Genomic DNA, 16,716 nt, shown 5'->3' with positions numbered 1-16,716 from the left:
GCGTGAACTGAGGAGTTAAGAGTGAAGGAGAGAAATGTGCAAGTTGATCTAGGTTGATGAGCTGTGATGCTTGATGTGGAATTTTCTTTGTATTGATTGTTATGGCTTTTATACTTTATCCTCCATAAGCTTGTACTCATCCAAAACTCTACTGCCCCTATCCTAACTTGTACCAATTTCAGTTGGTCCATTATCCCTGTGCTAACTGACCTATGTTGACTTCTGGGCCGGCAACACCTTGATTTAAAAATTCTCATCCTTATTAGGAATCTGTAACCCCTCCAGCTCAACAATCCTCAGAGATCTCTGCTCTTCTCCAAACCTGGCATCTAGTGCATTCCTGATTTTAAACATTTCCACCATTGGCCGCTGTGCTTTGGGTGTCTAGATCTTAAGCTGTAGAAATTTAATTCTCTGTTTTTTTCTCTTTTTTTAAGCATTACCTTTTTGACCAAGCTTTTGGTCAGCTGTCCTAATATCTTGTGGTTCGGAATCAAATTTTGTTTGGTCGCTCCTGTGATGAACCTTGACACCGCAAAGGTGCTATGTCAATGCAAGTTGTTATAGAGGTTTTAGTATTTTTAAAAAACTAACATCTTTTACTTCATAATTTTAGAAGAATTATGGCCAGGAGTTAATGGACCAGTCCCTAAGGTGAGCTGTAAAAATGTTAATAAAAACATTACAAAACTGTTAATTTAAGTTTTTATAACTGTACTGTTCGAATAGAATGGAAGATACATAATGCATTACTCCATTCGTTCTGTAAGGAACATCTTATAATGTGATGCAAATATTTTGTTATTTTAAAATTATTTTTATATTTAATAGAGGCCATTAGCATGGCAGGTGACTAATACCTCACTATAATAAAACAAAATACTGTGGATGCTGGAAATCTGAAATAAAAACAAAGTGCTAGAAAAATTCATCAGGTCTGGCAGTATCTGTGGAGAGAAAGAAACAGAGTTAATGTTTTGAGTCCACTATGACTCTTCTTCAGAACCAAAGTCAGATCTTCAGCTCCAGAGAAGAGTCATATTACACTCGAAACATTAACTCAGTTTCTCTCTCCACAGGTGCTGCCAGACCTGAGTTTTTCCGGTACTTTCTGTGTTTATTATTAATACTTCACTATGTTGAATGAATCAACTTTTTCTGCACCAGCCACCCCCCACCCCCCCCCCCCACCGTCCAGATGCAACTTTTCAGAGGCCCCGTAACTCCCCAGACTGAATTTTTAAAAAAATAATAGTCCTATTTACAACTGCTTACATTAGCTTTAAAAATGTGAAGCATGAAAAGAGAAACGGTTGTTCAGATCATCAAATTTGAATTTTCAGTAGACTGTTCATAACCTGCACAATTTATCTGAACTTGCACATGCCACAAGTAAAGCTTCTTTTCCACGTGGATAAAACTATTAAATCCATGAATATGGTTTAGATTTGATGATTGCATTCTTTGGGTAACATTCTTACTGATTCCTATGACTGCAATGGTCTTTGCATCTCCAGTTCATAAAGACTGAGACCTAAGAAGTTGGGTTTAAATTGACAACCACCTTGTACACAGGAAAAACCCTGCAATTTTGGCCAAATTCTTAACTTCTTGCTCATTTCTTAAAGATACTGGAATGAGTTTATCTCTCCTGGCCCAACTGTCCTACACAGATACAATAGTGAATGGATTCACGATTTCTAACTTCATACTGATGAGTTACTGGAAAATTAAAACAATGGGCCGAATCTTCTGAGGATTGGCAATCACCGTCAGATTGCCACTCTACTCCTACTTTTTTACACTAAGATGGAACTCCGCATTTCTGGCCTGGACTTCTGAACCAGGCCTCTTCAGAAATGCCAAGCGTATCCGTTCTGGGAGTCCCCCTTTGTAGGATTGTTGGGAAAGCTAAGCCACACCCCCTTTTTATGGCACTAGCTGTTGTAATCTGGTAAGTTTTCATTCACTAACTCACTGGAAAGCTTTGTGGCATTTAAATAGCTTTTTACTGTGTTAGTGAATGAGTGGGTGAGGTAAGTGGGTAGGCTGGCAGGGTGCTGGAATGCCACTGGGGAGGGTGACAGAGTGGGCAGGATGGTGAGGTTAGGTGGGGTTGGGGGGTGAAGGAAAGGTTGGGGGTGTCAGCTGTATAGTTGGGGGTGTCAGCTGTATAGTTAACCATGGGTTAGATCTGTTTTTTTTTCCCTTCAGTCTCTAATATTTCCTGGTAAACTATCTGGGTAAGTGTGTCTGAACTATCCAAAGTCTCCAACTCTTAATTTGGAGTTGGAGACAATCTCGGAGGGTCCTGGGGAATTGTCCATTGGCAGTTGAAATTGCCTGGGCAACTTCAGTGGAGTTAAAAACAAAAAAACTGCAGATGCTGGAAATCCAAAATAAAAAATACCTGGAAAAACTCAGCAGGTCTGGCAGCATCGGCGGAGAAGAGTACAGTTGATGTTTCGAGTCCTCATGACCCTCGTGACTCGAAACATCAACTGTACTCTTCTCCACCGATGCTGCCAGACCTGCTGAGTAACTTCAGTGGAGTCCTTGTGCTAGGACTTCTAAGATCTCATACTGCATCCTCCAGGATATGTCCAGGGTATGACCATCTGGGGACCTGAAGATTTGGCCATTGTTTTAGAATGTATTTATTTTTCCTGTAATCTGGAGGCCTGGTCTAATAATCATACTAATGACAGTTTGAGAATTTGAATTCAAATTTTAGAAAAAGTCTGACACCAATTTCTTATAAAAGAAGTGATCATTAAGCTATTGGATTTTGGTAAAAATTCAGCTGGTTTCATTAATGCCTTTCTAGGCAAGGAAACCTGCTCTTGCCCACCCTGGCATATATTCAATTCTTAAATCCCCTTTGAATTGGCCTAGAAAGCCATTGAGAGAATCAAACCAGTACACTACTTGGACTGCAGTGGTTCAAGAAGGTGGCCCACCACCACAACCTTGGCAGCTAAGATGGCCAATAAATGCTAGCCTTGCCAGCGACACCCATACCCCAAGAATAAATTTTAAAAATAAGTTAGAAATGTCGTTAACTTTTACTGATATTTTTACATAAAATCCTAATTTAAACTAAAAGGCACATATCGACATAGTAGAATGATGTTCTGTGCAGTATTATAGAGTGGTGTAAATTATTAATGAAATATCAAAGTTGTTTAGAAATTGCACAGAATCTCAGTGTACATACTGGCCATTCAGTTCATCTAGTTCATACTGGTGTTTATGCTCCACTCTATCTACCTCCCATCCTTGCTTATCAGCATAACCCTCCACCTCCCTCTCTCATATACTTATTTGTTTTTTCTCAAATGCATCTGTACCATTTGCTCATTAAACCCTGAATTAGTAAGTTATGCATTCTAATTATTCTCTGGGTAAAGAAGTTTCTCCTAAATTCCCTGTTTGACTTCCTTGGGACTTTCTTACATTAATGGCCTTTAGATTTATTCTTCCCATGAGTGGAAGCACTCTGTTTACTTTATCAAAACCTCTCAATTTAAGACCTCTATTAGTTCACCACCACAGCTCCTCTTTTTAAGAGAAAAGAGACCCAGCTTGTTCATCCTTTCCTGATGGGTTTAACCTCACAGTTCTGGTCTCTTCATAATAAATATTCTTACACCCTCTTCAATAGCTCAATATGCTGACCAGAAGTGTACATGGTACTAAGTGTGGTCGAACCAAGATTGAAAGAAGTTTAGCATATTTCCCTCTGGAAATAAACCCAACTGCTGGCCTTGTTAATCTCTATTCTAGTAATTTGCGTATTTGCACTTCCAGATCCCTTTACTCCTTTTATACCTTTAGATTCTTATTTTCTAAATTATATGTGACCTTATTTTCTTACCAAAATGTAATACCTCAGACTTATCGATGTTGAAATTCATTTGCCAATGAAATGCCTATTTTGCGAGTTTATTAATGTCGTCTTATGATTTTTGCAGCCCTCTTCATCGTTGATTACCTCTCCCAATTTGGTGTTGTCTACAAGTTTAGAGATTGTGTTTTTATTCCAAGCCCTAAAATATTGAGAAGTTGTGAGCAAGATTAGTTCCAGTACTGATCCTGATGGGGCCCCGATTTCCATCTCTGCCACTCTGACTAGCTATCTTTTACCCCTACTTTCTGTTTTATGTCTTTCATCCGGCTATCCATTCTGCCTCTTGTTTCCCGACTCTGACTTTAACCTTTATTCATCAGTCTATTATATAGTATTTTTATTGGAGCCATTTGAAAATCTAGATAAACACTTCTCCTGCAATACCCTTGTCTACTCTTTCTGTTAAATCTTCAAAGAATTCAGTGAATTTGGCCAGTGTTTCATGTGTCTTATCGTTTGTAATTCAGGCCACTGATGATTCACCAGACAGGATTTCCATGTTTGACACCCCAATTTTTACAGAAGAGTTCCTTGACCAAACCAAAGGTATTCTGATACTATGATTTTCATGCTGTTTGCCTTTTCTGGAAGTCAAAATTTGGTTCACTGGATAGATACTGTGCTGAGGCATACAGACCAAGGTGATCTCAGGGTTCGTGTCTGATCTAGTTGGCTAGTCTCCAGTGTGGTGATGAGATGTTACAGTATCTTTTTGAAGAGAACACAAAAATTGTCAGTTCCCACTCTTGCTAGAAAGGGCCACTAAAAACTTGGCATCAATGATGAACATTAATCTATTAAATAAGGTAATTATGCAAAACATTGAAGTATGCAAAACATTATTTAAGCATTACCCTTAAAATTTTATTAATATTAATCAATGTTTCACTATAATCATTTATTCCCAACAGTATAAAGTCAGAGAATATAAATGGACGTTAGTGAAAAGTAAATCTTTGCAAAAAAAATTCCCAATTTGTTTTTAATGGATGAGGACAGGATTGTGTTTCCCCACAGTCAAGTAACATGCCAAAACCTCCTTGCAGTACTAATAAGTAAAATAAATGACCAATTTATTGAGCTACTGAATGGCCTCAGGGACCAGTGGGATGCAGAATTCAGCTCCCCAATTCAGGAGAGTGACAAATTAGGGAAACAAAACAATTTTTTCTCAGCAACTTTAAGTAAAAATAGTAAGTGATCCAGCTGATAAGGCAATCAAGTTGCTATGGCCCATGAGAGTTACTTAGCAGGTTCACTTTGATTATTTTAGTCTTTTACTGGCCCCTTATTTCAGCTTAAAGTTTTAATTATTTTGACGTAAAGTGGTAACTAGCGAAGTTACATTTGAAAGCTGTACGATGTTGGTCCACCCTCATGAGGAAGCAAATCGTATAGAAATACTTTGCATGAGAAAAATTAACAGGTACCCTGATTTCACCAGTCCCCTCGGCTTGTCTCTAGAACAGCTGGCAGAGGTGAGGCTGTAAAACCTTAAAGGTAGGATGTTCATCAGGTACTGTATGCAGTTGTATGATACCTTTTATGTTGGTGACTGAGAAGGTGTGTTGCCTGAGTAACAAATAATTTTTTCCTAAATGTGTGCTTGTTTTATATATATGTTTATAGATCTCATAGAGCAGCATAAACTAGCTACTTTGCCAGCCATTAGCGTAATTTTAGACCAAACAGGCGACCCTAGAGCATGTTTGCTTCCAAACATTGTTATCTGTATGGTAGGTCTATTTTTGGGTTGAATATATGTGATATGCTTTGGTTTTGTATTTTGCTGATTTCTTCAAACAGCAAAATCTCAACAGGGTCCAGAAAGAATAACATCCACCCTTGATTGCTCTGACAAGGGACTGATCATGCTAATTTAAGACTAATTTAAGTTTGTGTTCCTGCAGTGCATTAATCTTTGGTGAACAGAATATAAGTCAAGCGTTTTTAATGAATATACTCTGTTCTATTTAGGCAAAATGTTGAGGAAATCATATTCTGACTATGATGAACTTGTCACTTCTTTTCTTACCAACACTGAGATGTAAGTTGTTTTTGGTTTTTCTTTTAAGCTCGTGAATCAGAACTGCGAAAATTAAGGAAGTCAAATGTGGAATTTGAAGAGCAGAATGTTATCTTACAGAAACACATAGAGAGTATGAATAATGCCAAAGAGAAATTAGAGCAGGAGTTGGCACTGGAAGAGAGACAAACACTGACACTGCAACATCAGCTACAGGCTGTACGCCAGGCCCTGACTGCTAGCTTTGCTTCTATTCCCATTCCAGGTGAGAATAGGAAATTGTTTAAAAGAAAATTGTAATTAAAATATTTATCCTCTTTTGTGTAGGTATAGTTTTTGGGGTATTCGAATAACTGGTGTAGTTCATAATGCAGTTTTGTTGGGGTTTTTTTATGTTAACTTTTCCCTGAAACTTTTTCTCCAAGGGTTTTGGTCTGTGGAATTCTTTTCTGCAGAAAGCAGTGGAGACTGGGTCATTGAACTCATTCAAGGCTGAGTTGGATAGATTTTTGATAGACAAGGGTTATGGGGATGGGGGGCAAACAGGAAATTGGAGTTGAGACCACAGCCATGATCTTATTAAAGGTGGAGCAGGCTCAAAAGGGCCAAATGGCCAACTCCTGCTCCGAAGTCCTATGTTCCGAGGATCTGGTGCTTCCAAGATAGGCTATTCCACCATAGTATTGTATTAATCTGTGGGGAGGTTGTATGAAACTGTCCTTGTAAGCTATTTTCTTCCGTACTTAACCATAGTCATATTCCAAGTGAAGGGAGAATAGGTGCCCCATTTTAATAGACTCATTCTGACTCTCTTTCAAAGGTGTATGGGCTCAACTTGGTCAGCACCGTCCCTCAGTTTTCTCTTCTTTCTTTAGGGAAGTACCTGCCTCTCCTTTCTACTATGATGTGGCTAGGAGTGAAAGCTGGTAACCCACATCTTCCTGCTGTGCATCACATAATAGTGCTCCTTTTTTTGTCAGTCATTTAAGCAGAAATATATGGAGTTTTTAGACAATACTATTGACATTTGGGCTCTGCTTCACTAATTTTCTTTTTTGCCATTGAACAAAAATACCACTAATTTGGAAATTGAACACAAGTATAATAAAATCATTACAATGTCTGCTGTATAAACAATATTGTAGCATAACCATGTAAAGTTTCTTGCCTCTGTTGTAGATGTGACCTCCTATGTCCTGTGATATTTATTTCCGTTGTTTAAATAGCTTGATATCTTTCCTGTAATTGCTTTTATTGAGTTTAGAAAGTTGAATCAGCAGTAGAAATGAATATCTCATAGCAACTACCTGTTTTTCATATTTTATAAAACAGCTAATGAGTAACTTTTGAAAATGAAACAGCTTTGCCTCAGCACCGGAGTGTTATTTTCCATTGCGTGCATGATTACAAGATTCTACTGTTAATGACTCATGTATGGAGGTGGTTGAGATTAGGAGGCTAAATTACATATGGGAGCATGAAAGCTCACTTCATCTGTTGACCCTGACCCATATGATCAAGGTGCAATTGAGCATCATGAACCCTATCACTCCCCCAACAGCAACCACTTTAATTTTCTGGGAGAGGCAAAGAAAAAGATTTAATCAAAAATTAATCAACAACCCTGGGTCAAGTTAAGGAAATTAAAAATCTGGAAAACTTTTTCCCCTCCCCACCCCCCACCACCAACCCCCAGCCGGAAAGCAATCAAAAAAGAGTTCCAGGAGATCACTGACCATACTACTAACTCCCTTTTATACACTGCCACAGCCAGCGCCTCATTCAGCTCACTTTTGAATGCTTGCAGCGAATCTACATTCACTGCATGACCTAGCAATATGTTCCAAAGATTGATGACCCTCTAACAAAAAGAACCTAACCTCTAATTCTGTGCTAGCGTCGCTTACATGCAAGACTCTTGGCTCTCCCTATCCTATTTAATTGAAATTGTCTGTCTGCCCAGCTGGCCAGTCTAGCCTCTCTCTTTTTATTATTTCAAAGACTCCAATCAACTCTCCTCAAAGTCTACCTCTACCTAAATGAATGTATCACAGTAACATCCTTACCCAACCCAGGATCTTATTAAGGAGCCGATTGTATCTTTCAGTGATTTGATATTCATTAGAATTTTAGTAAAGTGCAAGGGTGTGTATTGCTCCCATTGTAAAATATTTGATTTGTTTTTCTGCTCAAGTTATTTTCACTTGATTTTAACATGTCCAGAAATCGGAGCACCATCATTCAGATTTCATTTCATCAACAATGTTGTGGACTTATGTAATTTCTTTTCTACTATTTGGTAGTAGTAAATATGGAATTTTTTTTTCAAATAAGCACTACAATCTCTTCTATGTCATCGGGGAATGATTGAGATTTCTGCCCAAATCTGTATGTTCATGTTTTCAACTCCAGGCTATCAGATCCAATACTCTCTCACTTCTTTCTGTAACTAGGCACTGGAGAAACACCAACAGAAGGAACACTTGATACATACATGGCCAAACTCCACAATATCATCGGGAGCAGCCCCATTGAATATGAAAAACTGGTTGGAAGGGTGCAGGAGATCATCAGCCAGATAGATAGGTAAGGTTTGACAAATAATTTGGATAAAAATGAGGAAAATTACTTGTTTTAAATTCAAATCTTGAGCAATGTTGAATCTAATTGCTAGATTTGACTTCTAGTCTTTGTTGGATTAATTCATCTCCATCAAGCTAGTGGTTGGGCCTGATGTTTGACCTCACTGCAGGATAGGAAGGGGAAGATTGTTCAAGGTTCCCACTCCTTGCTATATAGCAACACCAGCTAGAGATTTACATATGTGCATGTTGGGTAAATATAGGAATGGGCTCAGTTGTGGTGGTCCCTGTGGTTGAATAGCTTACTAACATGGTAGGTTGTTGGAATGTTAAATGCATTTCTGTAAACATTTTGCTTCTGCATAATTAGTTGTGCAAGTAAATTTGACCACTAGCTGTAGCCTGAATTATGCAGATTAATAGCATGGTGTTTCCCAACTGAAATAAATGTGTGGTGAGCAGGATGTGTAACCTCCAGTGCAAAGTAACCCTGTGTAAAATAATATATTGTTAATTCTGTGTCATGCTGCTCCCTTCCATGCCACATAGGATCTATAGTTTGGATCATGAGGAAATTAGTCTGTCTTTGGATGGGAACTCCATCTTGCTGTGGACAAAATTACAGTTCCGCGATAGCCAGAATTATAATATCTTTATCAAGTTTCTAAGTGGCTGGTGATATTTGTCGTCCGTCAAATCCTAATGGGGAAGTCCTCAGCCTAAAGGAAAAATGTTGATTGTACTAAATAGTTGCACCCTTTGTGGGATAATCTATGGAAAATTAATTATAATATTTAGGTAGGGATTTATCATACAGATTATGGGATAACCAAACAGAAGAAAAATGACTGACTTCAAGGCATTTCTCTAATATGAATTTTTATCTTTCTTTATAGAAATAGTGTTATTCAACCCTGGTCAGACCTGTAAGCAATCCTATGTTATGTTTGTGTCTCACCAATTCTTTCACTCTTCTGAAAGGCTTATCACACTTTGGATCATTTCCAACCTGCAATGAATCTGGTGTCCTTTTTATACATGTGCCCACGTGTAGCTGGATTCCTTTACCACATTATTCTTTGAAGTTATCTGAATTTGTATTGCAGCCAAACTTTGCATTTGCTGATCCCTTGATTGTCTTTCAATTCACTACCTTAACCCTGACCTTGGAATATCACTTTTCACTGTACCAGTCAGGAATCTGCTGCTGCATCGAGCATAATCATACACTTGTGGTGTCTTCACATACTATCAGTCAACTTTTCCCCCATTTTTTAAATTCCTGTCTCCATTTTGATGGAAGCCAACTATCCAAATATGTCACCCTGTAATTACATTCTCAGTGGAGGTATTGCCTTGCTGCCTCTAGTAGGAGAATATCATTACAGCATGACAAGTTTGCATAGGAAGTTTCTATTTTAAGTGTGGACATAAATAAATACAATTATGGCTTCATGATGGGGGATTCTACATGTCCTTATTTTCTGCTTGAGCATAAGACTTCATTTGGTTTGGCTTCTTGTGTGTAATGTCACAGAGATCTATTAGCAATGTACATGAAAATTTTGTGTATAACTTGCACATTCTGCAGCACTTTGCTCATTGCAAATTGATAATACCAGTTATAAAATAAGATATACTTTGGCTCACCATGAGTGGCATCACAAGATATTAAAATCTTCACACATGCACTTCCTGTTTAGTAACAAATAATTACCTCCTCTAGTCATGGTATTTTCATCATACTTAAAACTTACATTGAAACCACCCAGCTCGCAGTTTGCTTCATTAGTTGCAAGGTTCTGTGGGATGAACCATGGCTGTGAAAAGTACTAATGTAGTTTTTTCTTTCCCCAAGTTAGATGGTGTGTGCTTTACAGTTACATTGACCTGAATCCCCGTGGAGCAGTGTTTACATTTTTGGAATCTCTGTTAACCCTAAGCTGGCATCCTGCATGTTCTCAGCTGTAGGCCTGGAACAGAATTTTCTGCTGCTATAATCAACCTCTCCTCATCGTCATCTCCACTTGTTTCTTCCTCTTTCCATCTTTGCATCGTACCTACTCACCACTGACATGATTCGTCCTTGACCCATAACATCTACCCTTCATACATCCAACTGTGGAAACACACAATTCCATCATTTTTAAAATAGCAATATACTACTTACGCATTATACCTCAACCTGCCTTCTGACTGATCAACTTTCACATATTTACTGCAGTGAACAGAATTATCTGCCCATTGTGCAAACTGACACACTCAGCAACATATAATTCTATACCTTTGTTATATCTATGTACAAAAGTCCGATACAAATTTTATTCATTATATAAAATATTTAAACATTTACTCATTATTCTGTGTACACACTCCATATTGTAGCATTAAATTAGCAGTCTCACTCAAAGGCTAGAAAATGATGTAGGAGATGGAAAAAAATCACATTAATGCAGCTAGAGTTAACGGTCTGAGGTTTGCATAAACAGTATGATCCTGACTGTGTATCTAATCTTGAAGTGATTGCCAACACTTGAAGTCTAATGTGGGAAAATTACTTACAGCTGCTCAACAACTCCCCAAAATAGAAATCTAAAATCTTTCTTGAATTTTCCTTGAGTGAGAATGATATTTGACTCATTATCATACCAAAATAATTTATAAAATAGAAATGGTTTGGTGTTTTGAAATTTGATTTGTGACTGTTTTACTTTATTAAATTTTGCCTTTCAGTGAGAAACTATGAACATGGGAAGAAATATTCACAAAATGACCATACTCATCGCTGATCCAAAACCATGGGCTGCAACTTGTGGAACTTGGATTTTTTTTAAAATAGCTAATTTTCACCACAAACTGTTGAAATTATGCAAAATGTTAACTTTTTAGTCTCCTTGTGACTGCATATATTTGGTGCACTGGTTTCGATAATCCTATGATCTACTGGGATGTCTGTGATTTGAAAGGTATTGCTCTGTCTTGTATGCATGTTTATAATGTTTGAATATCTTTAATGTATGGTAAACTAGAATATATGAATTGAATTATGTGCAAAGATAGGAACCTAAGGCTATCATAGCTAGGAGGTTTAGATTATATTATATATATATGAATTATTTTTTTCCGATTCTTACTGACTAGTTTCTGGTATTTTGTACAACCAAAAGCATGAGTATTTCATTTATACATGATGCAGTAGATCTTACTGTCTCAGTTTATCTTTTTTAATGTTTTCAGACACTATTTTCTACAAAATGCATTACTTCTAGTGTAAGAAATTGCTAGACTAAAAAACGTCAGCAATTTATAATATTTTACACCTGTACAAATAATATATTCTGAAAGGTAAGATAAAAGGATTGAATTAAGTGAGTTTCTTTGGGATCTGAGATCAAATGAGGAATTAGAAATTTTATCACTTTTTTTTTACCAATTAAGATTACATTCCGCAGAAATTTATTAGGGAGGGGATATGTATAGTACAGAAAAGAGGGGATATATGTGGTGCAGAACATGGGGAACATGCTAGTCTTTTTCTCATGCAAACAATTCTGTAGAATTTCTTTTTACATTTGGTACAAAAATGCTGCAGTTCTTTTTAGAAGGTATCTATTTATATAGGTCGTAAATTGTTAACAACTCTGCACTAATTAGAATTGATCCAGTTAAAATCAGCATGATATACATTTAATTATATTAAAAGAAAATCTAATTCTGTAAATTACTTTTAAGGTGAAACTAGAATATTTAGAATAGATTCATGATGGAAGGTGAATAGAATTATTTTACATGTACAGTAGTCTTTTGCTGGTGGTTGGAATTTGTGATAGATTCTTCTGCTAGCAAAGACACATTTCATACTGCTGTTCCTATATGCCCAATAAAATTGTATGACAAAATCAGTGTACTGGAATAAAAATATTCAAGTTACGTCTATTCTCTTTTACTTTAAAATGACCATATTTCCTTTTTCATGCTCTTTTTTTCTCCCTCCCAACCTAACTGCAAAATTGTTCATAGCTCACTTGTGATACTGAAAAAGGCAAGTCACCTCTGACACTGGGGTAACTATAAAAAGCTCTTCATAATAAACTAGAGGATCTCTTTTCTTTATTTCTTCCTCCACCATGCATCCTCACATCATTTTATAGCTACACCAGTGGTGGTGTAGTGGTAGTGTCACTGGACTAGTAATCCAGAGGCCCATGGTAATGCTCTGGGGACCCCAGTTCAAACCACACAGTGAAATTTGAATTCAATAATTTAAAAAAAAAATCTGGAATTAAAAGTCTGATGATGACCCTGAAACCATTGCCAATTGTTGTAAAACCCATCTGGTTCACGAATGCCCTTGAGGGAAGGAAATCAGCCTACACGTGACTCCAGATCCACAACAATGTGACTGATACTTAACTGCCATTCAGTTGTGTCAAACCACTTAAAAAGCCTAAAAGGAATGAAAATGGCCAGATTGACCTTGGCACCGGAAATGACATGTTGACCCTGCAGAGTCTTCCTTGTACCTGGGGGCTTAAATTGCCAAAATTGGAAGAGGTGCCTCACAGGCTAATCAAGCAACAGGCTGACATATTCATTCTCACGGAAATATACCTTACTGATAATGTCCCAGACACCACCATCACCATCCCTGGGTGTGTTCTGTCCCACCAGCAGGACAGACCCAGCAGAGGTGGTGGCACAGTGGTATAGAGTTGGAAGGGAGTTGCCCTGGGAGTCCTTAACATAGTCTTAAGGCTTCAGGTCAAACATGGGCAAGGAAGCTTCCTGCTGATAGCCATGTACCTCAACGCCTCCCCCACCCTCAGCTGATGGATTAGCGCTCCTGAAACTCAACTGGACCAGCCATATAAATATTGTGGCTACAAAAGCAGCTCAAAGGCTAGGAATACTGCGGTGAGTAACTCATCTAACTCCCTAAAGCCTGTCCACCATCTATAAGTCAGGAGTGTGATGGAATACTGTTCACTTGCCTGAATGAGTGCAGTACCAACAACGCCCAAGAAGCTTGACTCCATCCAGGACAAAGCCCACTTGATTGGCACTGCAAACATTCACTCCCCTATTGATGCACAGTGGCAGCAGTGTGTATCATCTACAAGGTGCACTGCAGGAACTCAAGAAGGCTCCTTAGGCAGCACCTTCCAAGCTCGAGACTGCTACCGTCTAGAAAGACAAGGGCAGCAGATACATGGGAACACCACCTAGAAGATCCCCTCCAAGTCACTCACCATCCTGACTTAGAAATATATCACTGTTCCTTCACTGTCGTTGGGTCAAAATCCTGGAACCTTCTCCCTAACAGCACTGGGTGTACCTTTACCACAGGGATTGCAGTGATTCAAGAAGGCAGCTCACCTTCTCGAGGGCAATTAAGGGTGAGCAATAGATGCTGGCTTATAGTGAAGCCCACATCCCATACATTGATTTTTAAAAACATCTGATTTATGCCTAGTCACCATCGCTTACATGGTGCGGACTAGCCCCTGGCCAGTGCTGGGAGTCCACCAAAATACATGGTAATACTGTATGCTGGCCTAGCCAGTGAAGCCCACATCCCATGAATGAAATAAAAAGATTTTCTTATAAGAGGGGGTGGAGCAAAATTGAAGGTCAGGGATAGGTGGGGGTTCAGGAGAGATTGACAAAGATGTCATGGACATGAAACAAAGGTAGTGTTAAAGACTAAAAAGATGTTGATAGTGGCATAATGGTAAGATAGCAGAATGTATCTGCTATCTTTATGATAGTGGCATAAAGATAAGATAGATACTGTCTTACTGTTAATGCCACAATCGCTACCACTACACTCCCTTTGTCTTGTGCCCATGGCATCTTTGTTAATTTCTCCTGACCTCCCACCTATCCCTGACTTTCCATTTTGCTCCACCTGCTTCAAACCCTCTAAAACAGCATAAAATCCATCACATTGCTACTCCTCTTTACCACTGAGGAAGAGTCATACGGACTCAAAATGTTAACTCTGTTTCTCTTTCCACCGATGCTGTCAAATCTGCTGAGTTTTTCCAGGTATTTTTGTTTTTGTTTAAAGTATAGCTCTGTTCGCCAACCTCGCAAGCACCAATGAAATGTTTAAAATGAGCAAATAAATACCTGTCTTGGCATCGTAGGTGAATGCAGTAAGTTAGCAAGGGTGGTCAATTAAATGTGTTCAAAGTGCAACTCTATCCCCTTAGAAATGTCTTCTTTCTTTTAGGTTTAGCTGTTAATTGGTTCTTGATGTTACTAAAAGTTGTAAGAGTGACTTTCTCTGACTGTTTCCTCTCCTAGCAAGGAGGATGAAAAATCCGTGTAATCTTTTGAAATGTTTCTGCTCATTTGGCCCTGCCCCTGTGACTTCCTCTCTCTCACCATCCCCTCATTTCTATTTTGAAGTTGCTGTCTCCTGAGATACACGCAGGTCCTGATCCTGCAGGAACTGATGTGTAGCATTCGGAAACTTTTTTTATTTTTGCCCTTCCTAATCTAGGAACGTTCCAAACAATTGTAGCACTCCAGTCACCACTCTGGCTGAGATCAGCTCAACACCTGAGTTGGGGGTGCCGTTTTTTTTTTCAACAACCAAAGCCAGAGAGGACAGAATGGGAGCACTGCAGGGAGCGGGATTGTGGATTGAGATGTAACTTTTGCTACTGATTTTTAAATACAGAAAATCTTATTAACTTTTATAGCTTATGCCACATTATCAAAGTGCATTTAAGAGGATGCCAGATAAGCACGTGAGGGAGATAGGGATGGGAAGAGACCTGTGTGAAACATTAGTGCCAGGATAGACCAGGTGAGCTGAGTGGCCATCTGACTTCTGCAACAAAGAACTGGAATCAAATCTGGAGTCTTCTGCTTATTGCAGTGTAGCCCAACGGTACCTTCACTCACACGGCCATCAGAACCTAAACTAAAATAATTGAAATGTTGCAGTTGTGGAATAGCATCACAAATCAATTGGCAATAAAAGTGTTGATTTAAATTAAACCAGATTAATACAATGGGAGTAAGTAATGGAAAATTGATTTTTTGTCAATTGTCACCATTAGAGATGTTTTGGCTAACAACTGGATGTGTTTTGAGCAAAAAACTTATCTAAAAGGAATTGACTTTTGAAGACGACCCAATGCTGAGTTGTAGTTCCATGATCAAGAAGTAAGCCAACAATAATAAGACAATAATCATGGGGAATTTTAATTTTTATATGGAGCTGAACCGATCAAATAGGCTCAAGTAAAAGTAGAGATCAACTGTGATCTTTTTGAATGAAGAAGCAGGGTAAATGGACCATATGAACTATTCCTGCTCCTAAGTCATGTTCCTATATTCCATGTTGTGAACTGAATTCAGTAACATTGCCAATTACAGGATGTTTAAGGGGGGCGGGAATTAAGGTTTTAAAGCTGATGTTAAAAATTCAATTTGCGATAGGGATTATGCTTCCCCTATCTGGTCAGACTTACATGTGACTCCACTTCTATGCAATATGCAAGCTTTTCTGCTTGGGAAGAAGGCTCTTCACCTCACGGTAACTGAATGCAGCAGTGATTCCTGCGCCCCAAATGCTGCAGAGACTTGGACAACCTGCAGCAGGCATCTCAAAGCACTGGTAAAGTACCATCAACAGTGCCTTCACAAGATCTTCCAAATCAGGTGGCATGAAAGGTGGTCAACAGCAGCATCCACTCCCAAGCCAACATGTCCAGAATCAAGGTGATAATCACTCAATACCAGCTCCAATGGGCAAGGCATGTTGTTCTGAAGACACTATTACTGGAATGTTGTATCCTCTATATTGAACACAGGCAAAATATTTGTTCATTTCACCTGCCATTTCTTTATTATCTACTATTAACTCCCCATTTTCACTCTCTAAAGGACCGACACCCACTTTACTCACTCTTTTCCCTTTTAAAAACCTGTAGAAACTCTTGCTATCTGTCTTTAAATTTCTGGCTAGCTTCCTCTCATACTCAAATTTTGTTCTGCTGATTAACCTTTTAGTTATTCTCTGCCGTTCTTTATATTCTGACTAATCATCTGCCCTGCCACTCAATTTACGCAGTTATATGCTTTTTTCTTAAGCTTGGTACTTTCCTTAACTTCATTAGTTAACCACAGATGGTGGGTGCTCCCCTTAGAATTTGTCTTTATATTAGGAATATACTTATTCT

The 16,716-nt window shown here is 38.4% G+C and overlaps 1 protein-coding gene across 4 annotated transcripts in view; it reads left to right on the top strand.

The window, feature by feature from the left end:
- The window catches only part of hmg20b (high mobility group 20B), a 28,019-nt gene extending 15,571 nt beyond the window's left edge, over positions 1–12,448 (top strand). For all 4 annotated transcript variants that reach the window (XM_041205223.1, XM_041205221.1, XM_041205222.1 and 1 more), the window contains 5 exons: positions 617–654; positions 4,378–4,456; positions 5,986–6,201; positions 8,390–8,522; positions 11,252–12,448. In XM_041205223.1, coding sequence (XP_041061157.1) covers positions 617–654; positions 4,378–4,456; positions 5,986–6,201; positions 8,390–8,522; positions 11,252–11,264 — 479 coding nt within the window. In that variant the 3' untranslated portion in view covers positions 11,265–12,448. The remainder of the gene's footprint in view (positions 1–616; positions 655–4,377; positions 4,457–5,985; positions 6,202–8,389; positions 8,523–11,251) is intronic.
- Positions 12,449–16,716: the final 4,268 nt, after the last annotated feature.

This window comes from Carcharodon carcharias, chromosome 14, assembly GCF_017639515.1.
Source record: "Carcharodon carcharias isolate sCarCar2 chromosome 14, sCarCar2.pri, whole genome shotgun sequence".
In the NCBI taxonomy this organism is placed as follows: domain Eukaryota; kingdom Metazoa; phylum Chordata; class Chondrichthyes; order Lamniformes; family Lamnidae; genus Carcharodon; species Carcharodon carcharias.
Note: the sequence above shows the minus strand (reverse complement) of the source record. Positions and strands in the feature narration are given on the sequence as shown.